At 46.3% G+C, this 21226-nt stretch overlaps 1 protein-coding gene across 1 annotated transcript in view; it reads left to right on the top strand.

Moving 5' to 3' along the window:
* LOC145357400 (phosphorylase b kinase gamma catalytic chain, skeletal muscle/heart isoform-like) overlaps positions 1-11624 on the top strand; it is a 61077-nt gene extending 49453 nt beyond the window's left edge. Inside the window, exons 9-10 of the mRNA XM_080210726.1 lie at positions 6192-6317; positions 10739-11624. Coding sequence (XP_080066852.1) covers positions 6192-6317; positions 10739-11008 — 396 coding nt within the window. The 3' untranslated portion in view covers positions 11009-11624. The remainder of the gene's footprint in view (positions 1-6191; positions 6318-10738) is intronic.
* Positions 11625-21226: the final 9602 nt, after the last annotated feature.

Here is a 21226-nt window from a genome sequence, read left to right as displayed (position 1 = left end):
CCAGACCAGGCAACATCCAAATCCTTCTGATCATATGGTGACCAGAGTCATACACAATATTGTAAATGAGGCCTAACTAAGGCTCTATACATCTGCAGCATGATCTGTGAACTTTTATACTCAATGCCTTGACCAATGAAGGCAAGCATACCATATGCCTTCTTGACTACCTTATGCACCTGGGTTGCCACTTCTAGTGATTGGTGGACATGTACACCCAGATCCCTCTGCCTGTCAATATTCCTAAGGGTTCTACCATTTACTGTATAATTCCTACTTGCCTTGGAGTTCTCGACCCTCGCAGGAAATTTCCTGCTTGTTTCTGTAAGTATAGCTCCTTCCATAGCTCCTGAGGTTCCTCCTCAGCCCAGGACCCGCACCCTTGCACTCGATTGGCTCAACCTCCCGTCTCTCCATAGGGTCATGTGGCCCTTCGAGATCACCCCTTAAAGGGACATGCTACCATGCTCTCTCTCTCTTTGGTTCCACCATCCCCCCTCCAACCCCCTACTCACTGTTTATAGAACATAGAACATTACAGCGCAGAACAGGCCCTTCGGCCCACGACGTTGCGCCGACCAATTAAGAGAAAAGCAATGACCCTCTAACCTAAACCAATCCCTTTCCATCCATAAACCTATCCACGGACCTCTTAAACGCCCCCAAACTAGGCGCATCTACAACTGCAGCAGGCAGGGCATTCCATTCCCCCAAAGTTAACGGACATTTCCATTGTCTGCCGCCTGCTCGCTCCAATCCTGTGGTGGACGGGGTGGTAGTATCTATCTCACAGTCTCTTTCTCTCTTGGTTTTTAGTTTTTAGTTTCTCTTAGTTTTTGTCTCTCTCTCAGTTTCTCTCTTGGCTTCATGCTCTCAATCTCTTTTTCTCTCCCTCTCATTCTCTAGTATTCTCTTTCTCTTATTCTCAACCTCTGTTTGCCTCTCCCTCTTTGTCTCTCTCTCTCTCTATCGGAGTCCCTCTGTCTCTCTTTCTCTCTGTCTCTTTTTTCAGTGTCTCTCATTTTCTCCCTCTCCTTCTCAGTCTCTCTCTCTTTTCGCCTCTATCTGAATTTCTCTCTCCTGTCGCTCCCTGCCTTTCTCTCTCTCAGCCACTCTCTGGGGTGGGATTTTATGGCATTGCTCCAACGGAACTGGAAGTTCCTACCCAAAGTTAACGGACATTTCCATTGTCCGCCGCCTGCTCGCTCCAATCCTGTGGCGGACGGGGTGGTAGTATCTATCTCACAGTCTCTTTCTCTCTTGGTCTCTCTCTGCCTCTCTTTCAATCTTTTCCCCCAACTCTCTGTCTCTCCCACTCTCTGCCTCTCAGTCTTTCTGGCTAATGGGTGCTATTTTACTATTTTTTCCTAAGTGCCGAGCAGGAGGGGAACTGGGAGGGTTTCACATCCATTTTTTGGGAGCGTTTCAGGCCCCCCCAATAAGTATTTTGGCTGCTAAACTTTGAGCAAGTCTGTTGCTCGCTGCAGAAGCTGGGGTGGTGGTGGTGATGGGAATGGGCTGGGGGTGGAGGGGATGTGGGGGGAGGTGGGCTAACCCACCCAAAAGCCTGCAAGGAGAGGTCGTGCACAAACGCAGACCCCTAATGCTGCACATACACATTAGCAGAGCCGGGGGTCTGACAGACTAAAAGAGAGCTCTCAGATCCCTGCTACTACTGAAGCAGCCCCCTCCCCAATCGCAGCCTGAGATGCAGCCCCCTCCAGCTCCCCTACCACCCAGACCGAATATGAACCTCCTCCCTACCCCGCCGATCACAGTCCCGCTGCCCTCCCCCCACCTGCCAAGTGGCGGTGGGCCCCCTCCCCCCATTAGACCTGACCCCACTGGCCCTTTCCCCCCACTGGCCCCACCCTGGCACTGCCTGGTAGGCATTGCCAAGGTGCCTGGTGGGCACTGCCCAAGGGGCACCCCCTCCCTTGCCCTCAGCCTCTCCAGGGGGAGATGGTTCCACTGGCGAGGAACATGTCTATTCCTCACCGGACAGAACATCTCCTGCCAAGACCATAAAGACAGACGAGCCTGAATGATTGAACATCCGGCTCGCTAATCACATTGAAACATTTATTTAAATAAATTTCAGTGAATTAACCTGCCTTTCGCCCATTTCCAGCAAGAAGCTAACCGTGCTGGAAATCCTATTGTAAAATAGCGCCTCTGTCTCGCAGTCTCTCTGTCTCGCAGTCTCTCTGTGTCGCAGTTGCTGTCTCTCTGTCTCTGTCTCTCTCTTGCTCTCTGACTCTCACTGTCTCTCTGTTTCTCGTAGTCTCTCTGTCTTGCCCTCTATCTCTCTCTTGCTCTCTGACTCACTCTCTGTCTCTGTTTCTCATAGTCTCTGTCTTGCTCTCTATCTCTCTCTCTCTTCGTCTCTCTCATAAGAACATAAGAAATAGGAGCAGGAGTCGGCCATCTAGCCCTTCGAGCCTGCCCCGCCATTCAATAAGATCATGGCTGATCTGTCGCTGCTCAGTTCCACTTTCCCGCCCTCTCCCCATAACCCTTAATCCCCTCTCTTATCAAAAACCCATCAACCCGCGTCTTAAAAATATTTAGCGAGGCAGCCTCCACCACTTCAACGGGCAGAGAATTCCAGAGATTCACCACCCTTTGAGTGAAGAAGTTCCTCCTCAACTCCGTTCTAAACCGCCCCCTTTTATCTTGAGGCTGTGCCCCCTAGTCCTACTGTCTTTTTCTCTCACTGTCTGTCTCTGTTTCTCGTAGTCTCTTGCTCTCTATCTCTCTCTCTGTCTCTCTGTATTTCTCAGTCTTGCTCTGTCTCTCTGTCTTGCTCTCTATCTCGCTCGGTCTGTCTCTCTCTGTTTCTCACAGTCTCTCTCTGTCTCTGTCTCTCTCTCCCTCTGTCGCTCTCTGTTTCTCGTAGTCTCTCTCTCTTGCTCTCTATCTCTCTCTCTCTGTTTCTCAGTCTTGCTCTGTCTCTCTTTCTTTCTCTCTCCCTCTCCCTCTCTCTCTCCCTCTCTCTGTCTTGCTTTCTATCTCTGTCTGTCTCTCTCTCTGTCTCTCTGTTTCTCATAGTCTCTGTCTCTGTCTTGTTCGCTCTCTCTCTTTCTCTCTCTCTGTCTGTCTCTTGCATTCTCTCTCTCTCTCTGATCTGTTGTCCCTGTTGAGGTGTCGGGTACATGTATAGTTGTTCCTGATCTGTTAAAGCGTAGCAAAATGTCTAATTATCTTCATAAAGAGGGGCATCAGGTTCTAGGCAGCGAGTTTAAGGTTGAAGCCAATTTGTGAACAGGTTAATATTTACCAATATAAAAATGTTTAATGTAAGTCGTAAGGCGTTTGATAAGGTTCACCATGGTAGGCTTCTGCAGAAAATGCAGATGTATGGGATTGGGGGTGATCTAGGGAATTGGATCAGGAATTGGCTATCAGATAGGAGACAGAGGGTGGTGGTTGATGGTAAGTATTCATCATGGAGTTCGGTTACGAGTGGTGTGCCTCAGGGATCTGTTTTGGGGCCACTGCTGTTTGTAATTTTTATTAATGATCTGGATGAGGGTATAGTTGGGTGGATTAGTAAGTTTGCTGATGACACCAAAGTCGGAGGTGTGGTAGATAGTGAGGAAGGGTGTCATAGTTTGCAGGAAGACTTGGACAAGTTGCAGAGCTGGGCCGAGAGGTGGCGGATGGAGTTTAATGCGGAGAAGTGTGAGGTAATTCACTTTGGTAGGAATAACAGATGTGTCGAGTATAGGGCTAACGGGAGGACTCTGAATAGTGTGGACGAACAGAGGGATCTAGGTGTATGTGTACATAGATCCCTGAAAGTTGGGAGTCAAGTAGATAAGGTTGTTAAGAAGGCATACGGTGTCTTGGCGTTTATTGGTAGGGGGATTGAATTTAGGAGTCGCAGCGTCATGTTGCAACTGTACACAACTCTGGTGCGGCCGCACTTGGAGTACTGTGTGCAGTTCTGGTCCCCACATTACAGGAAGGATGTGGAGGCTTTGGAGAGGGTGCAGAGGAGGTTTACCAGGATGTTGCCTGGTATGGTGGGGAGGTCCTATGAGGAGAGACTGAGGGATTTGGGGTTGTTTTCGCTGGAAAGAAGGCGGCTAAGAGGGGATCTTATAGAAACATATAAGATGATTAGAGGTTTAGATAGGGTGGATAGTAATAGCCTTTTTCCTCTGATGGAGAAATCTAGCACGAGGGGGCATGGCTTTAAATTAAGGGGGGTAGTTATAGGACAGATGTCAGGGGTAGGTTCTTTACCCAGAGGGTGGTGAGGGATTGGAATGCCCTGCCTGCTGCAGTTGTAAATGCGTCTAGTTTGGGGGCGTTTAAGAGATCCGTGGATAGGTTTATGGATGGAAAGGGTTTGGTTTAGGTTAGAGGGTCATTGTTTTGTAACTGGTCGGCGCAACATCGTGGGCCGAAGGGCCTGTTCTGCACTGTAATGTTCTATGTTCTATGTTCTAAGTCAGATGATATATTGAGAAGGGAGAAGTTATTTGTGGAGTTGTTGCACGAGGTGGAAGGTCTTTCTGAGGCTTTTGTACAAACCTTAGCTAGCTGACTCATCGATAATGGGATTCCTCATTTAAGGATCTTAGTTTCAAGCCCAACATTGACTGATGATCTTTTATAAAATCCTTGTAAAATATTTAATCTTTTAACAGGTTTCTGGAGCACAAAATGTCAGTCTTTCACTCCCTGCATTTTGTATTCACAACCAGAATCGCTTTTTGAAAAACATTATTGTTTATTTATAATGTGAAATGTGGTTCTGAAATAGAATTTCATTGTGAACATTAATCCAATTTGAATAGTAAGGGAACAGTTATAACATACCTACTTTCAAAAAGTGTATCATTCTGCCATAGAAGGAAGAGTTGGAATGAAAAGCAGTTGACACTGCGTCCATCCAGTTTTCTGGCAGTGAATTCCTTAGTATTCAAGTCCACCACCCTGGGGTTTGGGAAGGAAATGGAATGGTCACCTTGAGGGAAATAAACTTGCAGAGAGGCAAAGATAACACAGTGGGATAGACTCAATGCACTGCCCTGCAGAGGGCTGGCTTGGGCTTAATGATGTGGAGATGCCGGCATTGGACTGGGGTAAACACAGTAAGAAGTCTCACAATACAGGTCACCTGACGAAGGGGCAAACCCCGAAAGCTTGTGAGTTTACTACCAAATAAATTGGTTCAACTTTAACCTGGTGTCGTCAGACCTCTTAATGGGCCAAAGGACCTTCTTCAATGATGTAATGACCCCTTGTACAACAGCCTACAGGAGATAGAGAGGATAGAATAATACACAAGATAAACAGAAGAACAAAAATGAAATAAAGAGAGAGAGTGAGGGAGAAGTACAAAGCAGAGAGGAAAAGATATGAAAGAAGTAGTTGATGTACAGAAGAGTGAGGATATACAGAATGAGGTAGAGGGACATCCTGAAGGAAGAGAGAGGTTTGTGCTTTGTTGCTGTAAAGACTGATATCAAGAAGCAGGGCTAAGTTTGGGCTCCCAATGGGAGGTGAGCAGGTTACAAGCTTTGGCCAAGAGGTCTAAGTTTAAGGCAACTGTTTATACAGGCCAAGGCTACAGGTTTCAAGCACAGCAGGACTCGAGCAGAGAACATCAGCCATGTGAGAGAATAAGGCAAAACTGAACTGAGTGCAACGTAGATTTACAGGATGACACCTGGACTATAGAGATTTTACAGCCTGTTGTCTCTAAACTTACAATGGGGTGATCTGATCAAAGTCGTCAAGATATTAACAAAAAAAAAAGACAGGGTAGATAAAGACAACTATTTCCTCTGGTTGGAGATTCTAGAACTAGAGGGCATAGTCTAAAAGTTTGCACCGTACCACTCAGGAGAGATGTCAGGAAGCACTTCTATACACAAAAGTTTGGAACTCTCTCCCACTAATGACAGTCGATGCCAGATCTCTTACTAACTTTAAATCTGAGACAAATAAAGTTTTGTTAAGCAAAAGTAATAGGGGATATGAAGTTGGGTCACAGATCAGCCATGATCCCATTGATTGGCAGAACTGGTTCTAGGTGTTAAGTGGCTGACTCCTGTTCCTGTGTGGATTGAAATCGGTTTCAGAGAGAGGATGGAGTGCAGAGGGAGGGTGTCAGTGTGGGGTTGCTACTGTTCCTGTTATCTGATTTTTTCCAATTGTTTTTTTGCAATGAGCAGATCTCTCACCTGTTAGTAGTGAACCCGAAAGATCGATTCACAGCTGAACAAGCTCTGGCACATCCTTTCTTCCAACAGTACCTGGTGGAGGAGGTTCGCCATTTCAGTCCTTTCAGGAAATTTAAGGTAAGGGTTTGGAAAAAACTGGCGGACAACAATGTCCAAATGTAGGGTTATTGAAACTAGATTATAAGCAATACGTTGTGAATTATCTACACTAGTTGGAAAGTTCAATAACCCCAGTCTCAAAAAAAGGTGCTTTCCACTCTCAGAAAGGAAATGTAGATCTCTACAAACCGTGCACAAACTGAGGGTAATCCAAAGTGATTTACAACAAAATTGAGTACGTTTGATGTGTAATCAGAGCGGTGTAAATGTAGAACACGTGGAGGGCAACTTGTACAGAACAAGCTCCCCCAAACATCAGATAAATGATCCAATCATCTATTCTCACAATAATGCTTAGAACATAGAACATTACAGTGCAGAACAGGCCCTTCGGCCCACGATGTTGCACCGACCAGTTAAAAAACAATGACCCTCTAACCTAAACCAATCCCTTTCCATCCATAAACCTATCCACAGATCTCTTAAACGCCTCCAAACTAGGTGCATTTGCAACTGCAGCAGGCAGGGCATTCCAATCCCTCACCACCCTCTGGGTAAAGAACCTATCCCTGACATCCGTCCTATAACTACCACCCCTTAATTTAAAGCCATGCCCCCTCGTGCTAGCTTTCTCCATCTGAGGAAAAAGGCTATCACTGTCCACCCTATCTAAACCTCTAATCATCTTATATGTTTCAACAAGGTCCCCCCGTAGCTGCCTTCTTTCTAACGAAAACAACCTCAAATCCCTCAGTCTCTCCTCATAGGACCTTCCCTCCATACCAGGCAACATCCTGGTAAACCTCCTCTGCACCCTCTCCAAAACCTCCACATCCTTCCTATAATGTGGGGACCAGAACTGCACACAACACTCCAAGTGCGGCCGCACCAGAGTTTTGTACAGTTGCAACATGACGCTGCGGCTCCTAAATTCAATCCCCCTACCAATAAACGCCAAGACACCGTATGCCTTCCTAACAACCCTATCTACTTGATTCCCAACTTTCAGGGATCTATGTACACATACACCTAGATCCCTCTGTTCATCCACACTATTCAGAGTCCTACCGTTAGCCCTATACTCTACACATCCGTTATTCCTGCCAAAGTGAATTACCTCACACTTTTCCGCATTAAACTCCATCCGCCACCTCTCGGCCCAGCTCTGCAACTTGTCCAAGTCTCCCTGTAAACTAAGACACCCTTCCTCACTATCTACCACACCTCTGACTTTGGTGTCATCAGCAAACTTACTAATCCACCCAACTATACCCTCATCCAGATCATTTATAAAAATTACAAACAGCAGTGGCCCCAAAACAGATCCCTGAGGCACACCACTCGTAACTGAACTCCATGACGAATATTTACCATCAACCACCACCCTCTGTCTCCTATCCGCCAGCCAATTCCTGATCCAATTACCTAAATCACCCTCAATCCCATACATCTGCATTTTCTGCAGAAGCCTTCCATGGTGAACTTTATCAAACGCCTTACTAAAGTCCATAAGAACATAAGAAATAGGAGCAGGAGTAGGCCATCTAGCCCTTCAAGCCTGCCCCACCATTCAATAAGATCATGGCTGATCTGGAGTGGATCGGTTCCACTTTCCCGCTTTCTCCCCTTAATTCCCGTGTCTATCAGAAACCTATCTATCCGTGACTTAAATATATTCAGTGAGGTAGCCTCCACCACTTCAACGGGCAGAGAATTCCAGAGATTCACCACCCTTTGAGTGAAGAAGTTCCCCCTCAACTCCATTCTAAACCGCCCCCCCCTTATCTTGAGGCTGTGCCCTCTAGTCTTGCTATCCATTCTAAGCGGGAAGAATCTCTCTACCTCTACCCTATCCATCCCCTTCATTATCTTATACATCTCTATAAGATCCCCCCTCATCCTTCTAAACTCCAACGAGTACAGACCCAGTCTATTCAGCCTCTCTTCATAGTCCAACCCCCTCATCTCCGGTATCAGCCTAGTGAACCTCCTCTGCACTCCCTCCAAGGCCAAAATATCCTTGCGCAAGTGTGGCAACCAAAACTGCACACAGTACTCCAGCTGCGGCCTCACCAGTGCCCTGTACAGTTGCAGCAAGACCTCCCTGCTTTTATATTCAATCCCCCTCACTATAAAGGCCAATGCTTGAGGGATTAATATCAGGCACCTCACAAAGAGAAATCTTTCTCAAACAAGTGACATTGGGTCAAGTTAAAGAGCTGAGAATTACCATTGGGATTCTGCTGTACATTTAACCCATTTGCGATGTTGTTACAACTTTGCAAACTTTATATTTGTTAGGAAGATGTCTTCACGCAGTCAGCACCAACAGTATGATTCACATCACCAACAATGTCAATTCCTAACTATGCTTTTTTGGATCTTTTGAACCTAAGGTAGCAGAGCTGCTCAATGTGTTGGATTGTTTCATTCTTCCATTGGGCTCTGAGCACGTCTGGTTAGATCAGTGTTTACTGCCCATCCTTGAGAAAGTGGTGGTGAACTGTCTTCTTGAACCTGCTGCAGTCCATGTGGTGTAGGTACACCCCCAGTGCTGTTAGGGAGAGAATTCCAGGATTTTGATCCAACCACAGTGCAGGAACAGTGATACATTTCCAAATCAGGATAGTGAGTGACTTAGAACCCTACAGTGCAGAAAGAGGCCCTTCGGCCCATCGAGTCTGCACCAAACACAATCCCACCCATATCCCTACATATTTACCCACTAATCCCTCTAACCTACTCATCCCAGGACACTAAGGGGCAATTTCTTAGCATGGCCAATCAACCTAACCTGCACATCTTTGGACTGTGGGAGGAAACTGGAGTACCCGGAGGAAACCCACGTAGACACGAGGAGAATGTGCAAACTCCACACAGACAGTGACCCGAGCCGGGAATCGAACCCAGGACCCTGGAGCTGTAAAGCAGCAGTGCTAACCACTGTGCTAACTTGGAGGGGAACCTCCAGCTGGTGTTCCAGGGGGACTATGAGGAAGACAGAGACAGGTTTAGAATGCAAATCCAGCTTGCTGAGCGAGGTGGTGATGTTACTGGACTAGCATGCGCCAACCAATGACCATCTCCAACAAGAGAGGATCTAACCATCTCTCTCTGACATTCAACTGCTCTTGTTCTTCCAGATGGGTTTGGAAGGTGCTGTCTGAGGAACCTTGGTTAGATCCCTTGTATCTTGTAGATGGCACACACAGCTGTCTCTGTATATTGGTGATGGTGGGAGTGAATGTTTGCAGAAGAGCTGATTTGTCCTGGATGGTTTTGGACTCCATGTGCGCCGCAGGCAAGTGGAGAGTATTCCATCACACCCCTGACCTGTGCCTTGTAGATGGTGGACAGGCTTTGGGGAGTCAGGAGGTGAGTTATCCACCACAGGATTCCTAGCCTCTGACCTGCTGTTGTAGCCACAGTATTTATATGGCTCGTCCAGTTTCTGGTACCCCAGGACGTTGATAATGGGAGATTCTCTTGTGATAACGTCATTGAATTTCAAGTGGCAATAGATCCTCTCTTGTTGGAGATGATCATTGGTTTGCACTTGCTAATCCAGGAACATCACCATCTCACCACGATTTAATTTGATTTGATTTATTATTGTCCCATGTAGTCACAGTGAAAAGTATTGATCCTTGCACGCCACACAGACAAAGAATACAGTACGTAGAGACAGAAAGGAGAAAGTGCACAACACAGTGTTATCGTCATAGCTAGGGTGTAGAGAAAGATCAAATTAATGCACGGAAGATCCATTCAAAACCCTGATGGCAGCAGAGAAGAAGCTGTTCTTGAGTTGGTTGGTACGTGATCTCAGACTTCTGACCCTTTTCCCAATGAGAGCAAGTCCAGAGTGTGTGGGATCCTTGATTATGTTGGCTGCTTTTCCGAGGCAGCTGGAAATGTGGACAGAGTCGATAGATGGGTGGCTGGTTTGACTGATGGATTGGGCTTCGTTCGTGACTCTTTGTAGTTTCTTGCGGTCTTGGGCAGAGCAGGAGCCCATACCAAGCTGTGATACAACCAGAAAGAATGATTCCTATGGTGTATCGGGGAGATTGACCCACAGTAATCACACAATCCTCTCCGAGGTCAGTCATTTTCTCCCATGCAGTGCGGCCGTAGAGAAGCAGATATTCAGCACGGAAAGGTTTTAGTTTGTATGTTGAGCCCTGAGTTTTGTAATGTCCTAACTATGTTGGGGGTTGTGGGTTTTACACAAAAAGGAAGAGTTTGCATACACAGATTCAAAGTAACAACAACAGGTTTAATGAGGAACTGCTCCCTGTACAGGGTAGAAAATGAAACTAAGCAGGAGCCTGTGAAACACCTCAATGACATCACCATCAAATCATGTGACTGGCTCTTAAAGCAAGCGTGCAACCACTTAAATATATAACAACTTTATTCTGGATTGTCTTTTCTAGACTATAATCTGGACTGTACTGGCCTCCGTTCGCATTTATTACAAGTATCGGCGAGCAAAGCCACTCACTAAGCAAGTGCTGATCCGAGACCCTTATGCGATCAAAGGAATTCGTAAAGTGATCGATGGCTGTGCTTTCAAGGTGTACGGACACTGGGTAAAGAAAGGTTTGCAGCAGAACAGAGCAGCCTTGTTTGAGAATTCTCCGAAAGCCTTCCTGTTCTCACTGGGCACTGCTGGTGATCACATGTCTGAAGAGTGGTTAGAATAAACACTACCTTTGTTAACAATTCTCTGACAGTAACCTCTGACCTCACTTCCCTGTTATAATGGGATGGGCTCGAGCATCAGAATTTAACTGCTAATTTTAAACTTGTAGGAATTAGGGCAGTCCTGTGAACTATTTAATATGAGGTATCAGTGTGAGTCTGCCGCTCTTTCTGAAGTCGCACTTTCCTCTTTGTCCACAAGCTTGAGCTGGCCTCTGCTCCCCTGAATGAGGCTTCCTTTCTCCTGCTCGCTCTATCTAACTCAATTTCCTATCCTAAACATCCTTGCCCTCCTCTCAGCCACACTAACCACTCATCCCAAATTTTGCTGTTCTGCAACTCCATCCCCACACTGATGTCCTTGTCTTCGACTATTGACATTCCGCAAAGCTGTGGCACTCCGTTCCTATATCCTCCACCTCTCACTTCCTTTAAACTCTCCCTAAAATCGATCTTTCATAACCAAAGGGGTGGTTTTGCCTTCTCGTCCAGCTGGAACTCCATTCATCTGGTTGGCCAGCAGCTCTGGGAGGTGGGATTCCCTCCTGAGTTGGAGATAGAATCCTACAGTGCAGAAAGAGGCCCTTCAGCCCATCGAGTCTGTACCGAACACAATCCCACCCATATTATACCCACTAATCCCTCTAACCTACACATCCCTGGACACTAAGGGGCAATTTCTTAGCACGGCCAATCAACCAAACCCGCACATCTTTGGACTGTGGGAGGAAACCGGATCACCCGGAGGAAACCCACGCAGACACGAGGAGAATGTGCAAACTCCACACAGACAGTGACCCGAGCCGGGAATCGAACCCAGGACCCTGGAGCTGTGAAGCAGCAGTGCTAACCCACTGTGCCACCGTGGATTAATGAATTCCATCCACCCATCCCCTTCTCCCATCCCTGAACATCGAATTATTGTGGTGCAGCCTCTCTCTTTAGCAATGCACTCTCCACTGACTCCTACATTATACATTTGCCCACTCTCCTGCATTATACACTGGGCTCTCCCCTCCCCTCCCCCACTTTGACATTTGCCCTCACCTCACCCCACAGCCAGCAGGAACTCCACCATTGGCTAGACAGGAAGTACCACCTCCCAGAGTTGCTGACCAATCAAATGGCAGCAGCACCACCATCGGGAAAGCCTGCAGCCAATCCCTGACTGAGAATGTCTGGAACTATGGAGGTCTCACTAGGCTCAGGCTGATGAAGTTAGGGGTTAGTGTTGACATGGTGGGGAAGGTGTTGGCCAGAGCTCCAGTGAGGGCCATTTGCCTGTATGCCTGACGCCAGCGAGAGCAGCAAAATCAGCAGACTGATTTGGCACCAGCCTCATCCCCCTTGGAGACAATTGCAGTGGGAGCTGCTATTAAATAAGATCTGGGTCTTCATTGGCTCAGGGTCAATGGGCCTCCCCTTGCCTTCCCTGGGCCCCGGTATTCCCAGGGACAGGACACACTTACACCCAGCTTTATGACTGCCTCATCCCTAGACATAGCCAGGATTATGCCAGAATGTTCTTGAAACTTCTTCCCGGATGGGGAATCCTTCGTCTTAAATCCAGTGATTCCAGGATTTAACAAGAAACAAAAATGCAGCAATGAACTGTCCTGAGTTGTGGGAATAAACAGAGTCTCAGTGCACAGTATCTGTCCTGTAGCAAATGATTCACACTTTTATTGCATGTAGCGCATGTTCTGTTCTGGACACTTAGAGAAAATTAAACCATTTTTTGAGGCTGTGTGGAATCTGTCTAATATTTATTCTCAATAACTAAAATGATATGGAAATGAAACTAAAAGCAGGAGCCTGTGAAACACCCCAATGACATCATCATCAAATCATGTGACCAGCTCTTAAAGCAATCATGCAACCACTTAAATATATAACATTCCTCCCCCCCTCTGTGTTCATAACAACAAATTACTACAATGTTCTACACAGGATCAGTAATACTCCAGACACAGGACTATGTATCGTTGTCATTAAATACAGTCAATAAGAAATTCAACCAGGAAAACTTTTATTCCTCTTTGGTTGTCCCTGAACCTAGAAGTATGATTTGAAATTTCTCCTCTCGGAACTAATTCTATATTACTCTCACATGGTGCAGTAGCAATGACACAATCATTGGGCAACTCAAGTCTTCCATATCAGTGTTCACAACACTAGGGAATAAAGAAGTTGGTACTTCCGGAGATGAGAAAGCAATTGAAGATGACAACAATTAGTCAGCATGATATTGCCAAATTAGCTCATTTTCAGTCTGAACCGTGTAAGAACCTATTTTTGCCATAACTACGGCTGGCATCCATTTCTCACTCATGGCATAATTATTCACTAACATATATAATCCTGTTGTTGAAATTGGCCTTATTTTGCACCCCGCTGCTTGTCTAGCAACTTGAGACTGATGTTGACAATCTACTCTCTGAATTTTCTGGGGATAACAAATCAAACGTAGCCCTCCAATTTTCTCTTTAAGAGTAGTAACGTCGGTGAGCTTTGGGTGGTCACATAAGGTTTGTACAAGATGCCAAAAAGCTATTCCCAGAACGTGATAATGAATCTTACCCGCTTGAAACTTCAAAGAAGAACAAAGAACAGCACGGGAAACAGGCCCTTCGGCCCAACGAGCCTGCACCGCCATTCCAACAACATGTTTTTCCTCCTCCACCCTTGACCCATGTCTATGCTTCTGGTACCCTCATTGGAAACCAAATTAAGGGGAGAATAATTTAGGGAGTCTAGGATTGTACAAATCTTTCATATAATCCATTGGTTGGATGATGATATGGTGCAGATTTTATTTGCAATAGAATCACGCAGTCAAGTCTGCAATGACACATGAGAACTATCTACCTCTCATCCAATCCCATTTACCAGCACTTGGCCTACAGCTTTGACTATTACAACATGTCAAGTGCTCATCCAGTTACTTTTTAAAGGATGTGAGGCAACTCACCTCAAGATGATATGCTGAATACAATTTACTTTGAGATCATCCTCAAAGTCTTGTGAGGTAAACTGTGAGCCATTTAACAATCTGTTCCGATTTACCAAATTCCACAAAGGTTTTGTCAAGTTTTCTCTGTTTTGCTCAGATGTAGGAGATCTCATGGTAACTTCTGGTCATTTTGAGTGTACATCAATTATGACTAAGGACAAGTAGCCCTCAAACAGACCAACAAAATCAACACTGCCATAGTATTTGAGGCCACTCTTCTCTGCCAATTGAAGTGGTGGAGGCTACCTCACTGAAGATATTTAAGTCACGGGTAGATAGGTTTCTGATAGACAGGGGAGAAAGCGGGAAAGTGGAACTGATCCACTTCAGATCAGCCATGATCTTATTGAATGGCGGGGCAGGCTCGAAGGCTTAGATGGCCGACTCCTGCTCCTATTTCTTATGTGTCCTTGTGCATGAATCACAAGAGGTTAGCGTGCAGGTGCAGCAAATAATTAGGAAAACTAATAGAATATTATCATTTATTGAGGGAAATTGAGTATAAAAAGATAGAGAGGTTCAGTTGTATGGGCCACATCTGGAGTTTTGTGTCCAGTATTGGTCTCCTTACTTGAGGAAAGATGTAAATTTGTTAGAAGCAGTTCGGAGAAGGTTTACTAGACTAATACCAGGAATACGAGGAAAGGATGGACAGGCTGGATATGGATCCAATGATGTTGATAAGAGGTGTTTTGATTGAAACACATCAGATCCTGAGGGGTTATTGACAGGATGGATGTGCGGAGGATGCTTCCTCTTGCGGAAGAATCTAGAACTCGGGGTCACTGCTTAAAAACGGAGATGTGGCGATGAGGCAAGAGGTTTTCTCTCAATCTATAGAACCCTCTTATTAAAAAGGCAGTGGGAGCAGAGACTTTGAATTCTTTTAAGGCAGAGATTCTTGGTGAGGGAGGTGATTTGTTACTGGACTAGGTGGAGTGCAGATTTGAGGTTAAAATCAGATCAGTCATGACGTTATTGACTATTGGAGCAGACTCGAGGGGCTGAATGGCCTACTATTCCTCGTTCATATCTTCATAAAACTTGAAATTGTTTTCCTGTACACCAGGATTTACGTCAATACATATCAGGAAAAGCAAGGATTCCAATCCCAGCTCCTGGGGAACTCTTTTTATAAATATTCCTCAATGTTAAAAGTGTCCATGTTTCCTGTCACTCAGCCAATTTCACACAGGAGTATATTCTGCAGCAAAGGTAATTTCGAAGGGTGACTTTTTGTGCAGTGAGTATTGTCCTGGTTTCTGAACCAGAAGCTCCAGGGTTGAGTCCCACACCACAGCCAAACAGACTGGGTGTTACATATTTACTTGTTCCTTCATGGGGATGTGGGCATTCCTAGCTGGACCAGCATTTATTACCCACCTCTAATCGCCCTTGAGGTGATATTGAGCCACCTTCTAGAACTGCTGTGGTTCATTGTGTGAGCAATAGGTAAAGATGTTGTTAACACATATATCTGTAGAGCATAGAGAAATAGCTTAAAGTTAAATAGATTGGATATAGTCAGGCACATTGATAACCCACTTTATGGAAACAACTGTGAGTTTAGTCACACACATAGGACATAAGGTTCGATGCTGCTAACACAGCAATAATTAGGGATAATAAAAAGACTGCCTGTAATGTAGAGATAACATCAGAGATGTGATGTGCAGTGAAGCATACACCACATCCTGCAGGAATGTAAGAGGCCCACGTTATAAAAAGCAAATGGTCTGCAAGATGTGTTGTTTTTACAACTAAGCATAAAAGGGGAAAAGGTCACTGAGATAGTCGGGACAGCAGTGATTAAGTTGGCAAAGGATTGATTACCGCCAATCTGAACTGGACATGTAACAGTATTGGATAAGATGGATGAGTTTACTAATGCACTCTTGTGATAACAGGAGACATTGTTGGATGGGGAGTAGAGGGGATGACACTTCGAGCCAATAGGGGAATGACAACACATAGATGGGACAGGGACCACCAATTAGGGGAGAACATCACATTGCAAAGCCATCACAATGCTTGTAAAAAAGTATAAAATGTGCTGCCAATTTATGTAAAGTGTGCCTATTTCGCTAGACACCCGGTCTTGCAACAACGTCAAATAAAATCTTGCTCCTTCAGAACTTGACTTGACTAAAGTGTTTAACTGTGAGCTGTGTTTCTCACAATTGGCAATTAAAACCCTTCAAACACAAGCCACCTTAGGGCCTCGAGTGGTCAACATGTTAGAGAAACAAAGTGAAGTCTGTCCCATCACTATCCTTGGCTCCGGATTCCTACATGCATGGAAAAGCGTAGGTTACCACAGAAACATGGATTGTAATACACCACACAACAAAGAACAACACAGCACGGGAAACAGGCCCTTCAGCCCAACGAGCCCGCGCCGCCATTTTAACATTGTGAGTCCCCCCTCCACCCATGACCCTTGTCTACGCTTATGGCACTCCACATTGGAAACCAGATTGAGAGGAGACTAATTTAGGGACAATTTGTTACACCAATCAGCCTAAGAGCACATCTTTGGGGTGTGGGAGGAAACCGGAGCACCCGGAGAAAAGTGGTTAGCGCTGCTGCTTCACAACTCCAGGGTCCTGGGTTCGATTCCCGGCTCGGGTCACTGTGTGGAGTTTGCACATTCTCCTTGTGTCTGCGTGGGTTTCCTCCGGGTACTCTGGTTTCCTCCCACAGTCCAAAGATGTGCGGGTTAGGTTGATTGGCCGTGCTAAGAAATTGCCCCTTAGTGTCCAGGGATGTGTAGGTTAGAGGGATTAGTGGGTATAATATGGGGATAGGGCCTGGGTGGGATTGTGTTCAGTGCAGACTCGATGGGCCGAAGGGCCTCTTTCCGCAGTGTAGGGTTCTATGACAATCAGCTTCCATCATAAATCTGAGTGCTACTTAGGCCGAGGTTTTGAGTTCCAACGCTGAACGGGGCTTTAAGGATGTTAAATTTGAAGGATTTCTACCCGGAGTGGCAGTGGACTCAGGAGGCTAAACCTACTATCCTTCATCGGAATGACAACATTTATGCTCCTATCTCCTACCTGTCAGCCAACTCAGTCTGCTGCAACCCAGGCTGAGATGGTGCAGGCTCCCCAGGCCCAGAGCTGCTCAGGGCAGCACAGTGGTTAGCACTGCTGTCTCACAGTGCCAGGGACTCAGGTTCAATTCCAGTTGGGGGTCACTGTCTAGGGGGAGTTTGCACATTCTCCCTGCGTCTGCGTGGGTTTTCTCCAGGTGCTCTGGTTTTCTCCCACAGTCCGAAAGATGTGCTGGTTAGGAGCATTGGCCATGCTAAAGTTTCCCTCAGTGTACCAAAACAAGCACTGGAGTGTGGCGACATTGGGGATTTTCACAGTAACTTCATTGCAGTGTGAATGTAAGCCTGTTTGTGACTCTAATAAATAAACTTTAAGGTCACTCCCCCAAGCCCAGAGCTGCTCCAGGTCATTCTCCCAGGCCCAGAGCTGCTCTAGGTCGCATCCTAGGCCTAGTGCTCTCCGGGTCGCTCTCCCAGACCGAGCTGCCATAGATTGCTCTCCTGGGCCCACAGCAGATCCAAGTTTGTCTCCCTAGCCCAGAGCTGCTCCAGGTCACTCTCCCAGGCCCAGAGCTGCTCCAGGTTACTCTCCCAGGCCCAGAGCTGCTCCAGGTCACTCTCCCAGGCCCAGAGCTGCTCCAGGTTACTCTCCCAGGCCCAGAGCTGCTCCAGGTCACTCTCCCAGGCCCAGAGCTGCTCCAGGTTACTCTCCCAGGCCCAGAGCTGCTCCAGGTCACTCTCCCAGGCCCAGAGCTGCTCCAGGTCATTCTCCCAGGCCCAGAGCTGCTCCAGGTCACTCTCCCAGGCCCAGAGCTGCTCCAGGTTACTCTCCCAGGCCCAGAGCTGCTCCAGGTCACTCTCCCAGGCCCAGAGCTGCTCCAGGTCACTCTCCCAGGCCCAGAGCTGCTCCAGGTTACTCTCCCAGGCCCAAAGCTCTCCAGGTTACTCTCCCAGGCCCAGAGCTGCTCCAGGTTACTCTCCCAGGCCCAAAGCTCTCCAGGTTACTCTCCCAGGCCATCTGCAGTCTCAATTGAAGATCAGCAGTGTTCCACCAGCCATGCTGAAGCTACTGGGGAAACAGTTCATTGGAATGGGGGAGAGGTCCCGACACAATGGAAGACACAGGGAGGTCCTGTGGCTCAAAGGCAACGCGCTGCCACAGGACCATTAGCTCAGTGTGAAGGTTTGAGGGGTAATGTCACTGGACTAGTAATCAGGGTAATGCTCTGGGGATCAGGTTCAAATCTCACAACAGATGAAACTTAAATGCAATAAAAATCTGGACTTAAGAGTCTAATGATGATCATGAAACCATTGTCAAGGTCATAAAAACCTTTCTAGTTCACTAATATTAGGGAAGGAAATCTGCCGTCCTTTCCTGGTCTGGTCTATTCGTGACTCCAGATCCACAGCAGTGTGGTTGACCCTCAACTGCCCTCTGAAATGGTCACTCGGGTTCAAGGGCAATTAGGGATGGGCAGTAAACACTAACCCAACCAATGACACCCACATGAATGAATAATAAAGGATCCAATGCCAGGAATTTGTTGGAAGAAACCTTCATTATGCAGCTCAATGGACTGAATTAGTTCTTTCCCACTATTCCCGTGTGTGTCAAGATACAAAAATAATGGAAGACACAAACACAATACTCAAGTCAGTTTTCCTATTTGCGTTAGGTAACGAGTTCATTTATAAACTTGTACATTTTGCAGTGGTTTTTGCGGTGTAGTTGCGGTTGTGATTTTTGCCTCCTCGATGATTTTATCATGCTGCTGAGCTGCTGGTGCACCAGGAGATAAACGGCAGTGGGGCTTTGTACAGCGCGTACAAACTTCTCCCAATCCTCATTCCTGCTCGGCTGACTATTGGAGGATTTCTCGAGGCTGATCCAGTAGCATGCTCTGTAAAGGTCCTTGTTGCCGTCAGGCCTTCCACTGTAGATCGGCTCTGCAAAGATCAGGGTCCCGAGTCGTATTTCCTGCTGTCCAGCAGCCAGTATTTGACTTGCTGATTGAAATGCAGATGGAACAGAGGACTGCTACAATGTGGATGAGTCATGACCGCTCAGGGTAACAGCTATTCTCCACACATTGAACTGCCGGTGGCAACACTCCAACTGCACCTTGAATGGATGTCTTTTGGTCCAGATGAAATGATATGAATTTTGTCAATGGCGTGATGCCAGCAATCCAAGTACAGTGTCAGATGCTCTAGGTCTGTTCCATGGGAAGATAGGATGATATAGGGGAAGGAGTGAGAAAGGTAGGGGAGTCTAAAAACAGAGGGCGCAGGTTTAAGGTGAGAGGGGAGAGATACAAACGGATCCAGAGGGGCAGTTCTTTCACGTAGAGGGTGGTGAATGTCTGGAACAAGCTGCCAGAGGTAGCAGTAGAGGTGGGTACAATTTTGTGTTTTGAGAAGTATTTAGACAGTTACATGGGTAAGATGGGTGTAGAGGGATATGGGGCAAATGCAGGCAATTGGGACTAGCTTAGTGGTAAAAAAAAAGGACAGCATGAAAAAGTTGGGCCGAAGGGCATGGTTCCATGATGTAAAGATCTATGACTCTATGAGATCCCTCTGTAAGCCTCAGTTATCTTTCTTATATAACAGCACACTGCAAACTGTGAGATGTTATTTGTACTTAATAGTGTGATGATACTGTTCTATTTTCTCATACTTTATGTTTGAGATGGTGCTGCTTTAAGGGGGGGAGTTTTGTTACAAGAGTCAGTTAGCCTGGAAAGCTGGATACTTATTTTAGCCGTGTTAAAATGGTGGTGTGGGCTCGTTGGGCTGAAGGGCCTGTTTCCCAGGCTGTTTTTGTTCTTTGTTCTATGGAAGTGTTTATGGGTTTTTGTCTACTAGGATTTTAGGCTAGATATGGAGTCAAATGGTTAATAGGAGGGGACAAACTTGCAGGAACAAAACCGTTTGATTTTCATTTTAAAATACAAGAACAAAGAACAAAAACAGCCCGGGAAACAGGCCATTCGGCCCAACGAGCCCGTGCCGCCATTTTAACATCACCAGTCCCCCCTCCACCCTTATCTATGCTTATGGCATTCCACATTGAGGGAAAACTAATTTAATAGAGGAGTTGCTGCCTGGAACTGGTACAAGAAAGAGTTTTCTGTCTTGTCTCTCCAGAGGTTTTGAGAAAGCTCCAAGGCCATTAATTTACATTGTAATTAGTTACAAAATAATTAGCTTTAAAGAAGCGTTTAAGTCTGTGAGTGAAATATTGCTCAACTGTAGCTCACAGTGTTAGATTAACAGTTCAAAATCGTATCTTGTCATGTGTAAGTACTGCTCAATCGCTAAGGGTTAATTATTTGCTGTTGTTGAACTGTGTTCATAAAATCTACAGCATGTCAAATCTGCACCGACACCTAAATCCCATCTCCAGCACTGGCCCGTGGGCTTGAATGTTATGCTGTGCCAAGTGCTCATCCAGGTACTTCTTAAAGATATGAAGCAACTCACCTTGACCACCCTCCCAGGCGGTGCACTGCAGACTGTCAGCACCCTCGGGTTAAAAAGGTTTTTTAACTCATATTTTCCCTAAATCTCCCACCCCTCATCTTGAACCTACGTCTCCTCGTGACTGACTATTCGACGAAGGGGAACAGCTGCCCCTTATCCCTCTCTGTCCGTGTCTCTCATAACCTCGTACACCTCGATCAGGTCGTCCCTTAGTCTTCTCTGCTCCAATGAAAACAACCCAAGCCTACCCAACCTCTCTTCATATAGTTTAGGTTAGAGGGTCATTAGATTGGTTCCACTGGTCGGCGCAACATCGAGCCTGTACTGCGCTGTAATGTTCTATGCTCCATAATTTAAACGCTCCATCCCAGGCAGCATCCTGGTGAATCTCCTCTGTGTCCCCTCCAGCACAATCACATCCTTCCTATAATGCGGCGACCAGAACTCTAGCTGTGGCCTCGCCAAAGTGTTATACAACTTCAACATAACCTTGTTGCTGTTGTATTCTGTGCCTCGAACGATAAAGGCAAGTGTCCCACATGCCTTTTTCGCCTCCCCACTAACATGCCCTTCCACCTTCAGAAACTAATGGTCAAAAACGCTAAGGTCTCTTGTTCCTGAGAACTTCCTAGTGTCAGGCATTCATTGAATACACAGAGCCCT

Source organism: Carcharhinus amblyrhynchos, chromosome 23 (assembly GCF_965287045.1).
Source record: "Carcharhinus amblyrhynchos chromosome 23, sCarAmb.v2.hapA, whole genome shotgun sequence".
Classification (NCBI taxonomy): Eukaryota; Metazoa; Chordata; class Chondrichthyes; order Carcharhiniformes; family Carcharhinidae; genus Carcharhinus; species Carcharhinus amblyrhynchos.
Note: the sequence above shows the minus strand (reverse complement) of the source record. Positions and strands in the feature narration are given on the sequence as shown.